We start from the raw sequence: 2,500 nt of genomic DNA, 5'->3' as shown, positions 1-2,500 counted from the left end.
CGATGTCAGCTGGGCCCACCTCCGGGCGTTGATCAAGGGGGTCGAGGCGAGGGCGCTGACTGCATTTTGAGATGATGCTCGTGTTTATGCTGAATACTGCGGCTGAAAACCTCATTTAACCACGTAACAAAATGATGAACATCCAGATTGTAATGATAGTCAGGAATCGATGTGGCAAAATGAAAGTGAATCGTTGAATCGCGTTCATGAATGTAGCAAAATTGGCAATAAAATATCTTTTAAAAATCTGGTGTTTGATAATGCAGAATGCTGTGGTTGCTATTATTGATGCATATTGATAAAATCTGATATATGGCAAGTTCAAAATTAATAAGGCACATTTTATTCTAGAATATGGTGTGACATTTTCAAAATAGATGGTACACATTGTTGTGTTATTGCAGAAAAATGTAGGATATCACGTTTAGGAATTAATAGAGAAAACTAGGGCGAATAATTATGTTTCACACTTTGATGTAGGCAATAAAAAATGAACAATACATATTTCATAAACGGTTAACGTTGTCCACTTTTTCTGATTGTGACAGTGAACTAAAACATTTTCAAAGCTGTAGTCTTTTACTTCAGTATCCCGGTATGACATCTGGTACAGCGATAGCCTGGAAACCCTAATAAGCGACCCCGAATCGACGACTAAAGTAGAAGATTCCCAGTACGAAGGAGGTAAGTCAAAATAATAGTAAGAATAAAAACGAAAACAAGAACAAGAAATCGTAAATAAACAAATGGATTATAAATAAACACCATATGAAAATATAAGAAAAGGATTAGGAATTGAAAAGAAGGAAAAAAGATTACACATAAACAGAAAACAAAAAAACTACAAGAAAAAATCATGATGGTATTTTAGGTCCTCCAACACCCTTGGACTATGGAGGCGAACAGACAGCAGTGCTTCTCCTGCCGAAGTTGGTGGAAGAAGAAACTCATTACTTCATAACTGTTGTCCCAGTTGAAGCCAGAGAGAATGATGAACAAAAGGTAAGGTGAAATGAAATCTAAAATTCAATGTTTTTACGAATTGTTTTTTTAAATTATTATAATGAATAGTGTTGTAATTACTGTCACTGTCGTTATTCTTATAATTAGTAATATTATCACCATTGTTATTATATTTTTTCTCTTCTTATTATCATTATCATTATTGTTTTTATGATAATAATAATACTGATAATAATAATAATAATAATCGTTATCATTATCACTTTTATTATTATCATTATATGATAACAATAATAATAATAATGATAATAATAATGATGATAATAATAATAATAATGATAATGATAATAATAATTATAACAACAATAATAATAACAATAATAATAATAATAGTGATAATAATAATAATGATAATGATAATATTAACAATAATAATAATAATAGTGATAATACTAATAATGATAATAATAATAACAATAATGATAATAATAGTGATAATAATAATAATGATAATAATAGTGATAACAATAGTAATGATAATAATAGTGATAATGATAATGTAATAATAATAATAACAATAACAATGATAATATTGATAATAATTATAATGATAATAATAATAATAATCATTATTATCATCACTTTCATTATTATCATTATCATATTTATTACTATTACAATGAGAGCTATTATTATTATTACTATTACTATTATTATTATTACTATTACTATTATCATTATTATTATTACTATTATTATCATTATTGTTATTATCATCATCATTATTATTATCTTTATTATTATTGTTGTTATTATTATTATTATTATTATTATTATTATCATTATTATTATTATTATTATTATTATTATTATTATTATTATTATTATTATTATTATTATTATTATTATTATTATTATTATTATTATTATCATTATTATTATTATTATTATTATTATTATCATTATTATTATTATTATTAATATTATTATTACTATAATCATAATGACAACAATGACAACATTTATAATAGTCATTATGATAATAACGATTACAATAATCTCTAGCATAATAATGAAAATAGAGATCATTGAAATAAAGCAAAAATAAGTATAGTACTAATAATGATCGCAATGCTAATAATGAATAGAAATGAAGAAATTATGATAATTGTCACAAGAATGAAACTGTCATAAAATATTAACCATAATGATAAGAATCTTGATAATAACTGAAATTATCATATGATTTTAATGGTGATAAGATAACGATAATGATGATGAAATTAATAACAATAGTTATGATAACAACAATAATAATTAATATAGTAAAGATAATAGTAATGATAATAACAATAATAATTATAGTGATAATATTAATGATAATAAAGATAACAATATTGATAATGATAATAAAGATAACAATATTGATAACTATAATAAAGATAACAATAATAATGATGATAATAACAATAATAATGATGATGATAATCATGATAATCATATTAATAATAATGATACTGCTGCTACTACTACTAAT

At 23.3% G+C, this 2,500-nt stretch overlaps 1 protein-coding gene across 2 annotated transcripts in view; it reads left to right on the top strand.

The window, feature by feature from the left end:
- Window positions 1–2,500, top strand: part of LOC113804488 (calcium-activated chloride channel regulator 3A-1) — a gene marked incomplete at its 5' end in the record, with an annotated part of 29,712 nt that overhangs the window by 11,080 nt on the left and 16,132 nt on the right. For both annotated transcript variants that reach the window (XM_070145054.1, XM_070145053.1), the window contains 2 exon segments: window positions 589–684; window positions 872–1,002. In XM_070145054.1, the coding sequence (XP_070001155.1) occupies window positions 589–684; window positions 872–1,002 (227 nt within the window).

Source organism: Penaeus vannamei, chromosome 33, assembly GCF_042767895.1.
Source record: "Penaeus vannamei isolate JL-2024 chromosome 33, ASM4276789v1, whole genome shotgun sequence".
Taxonomy (NCBI): domain Eukaryota; kingdom Metazoa; phylum Arthropoda; class Malacostraca; order Decapoda; family Penaeidae; genus Penaeus; species Penaeus vannamei.
The sequence above is the reverse complement of the archived record's forward strand: the minus strand, read 5'-3'. Positions and strand labels throughout refer to the sequence as shown.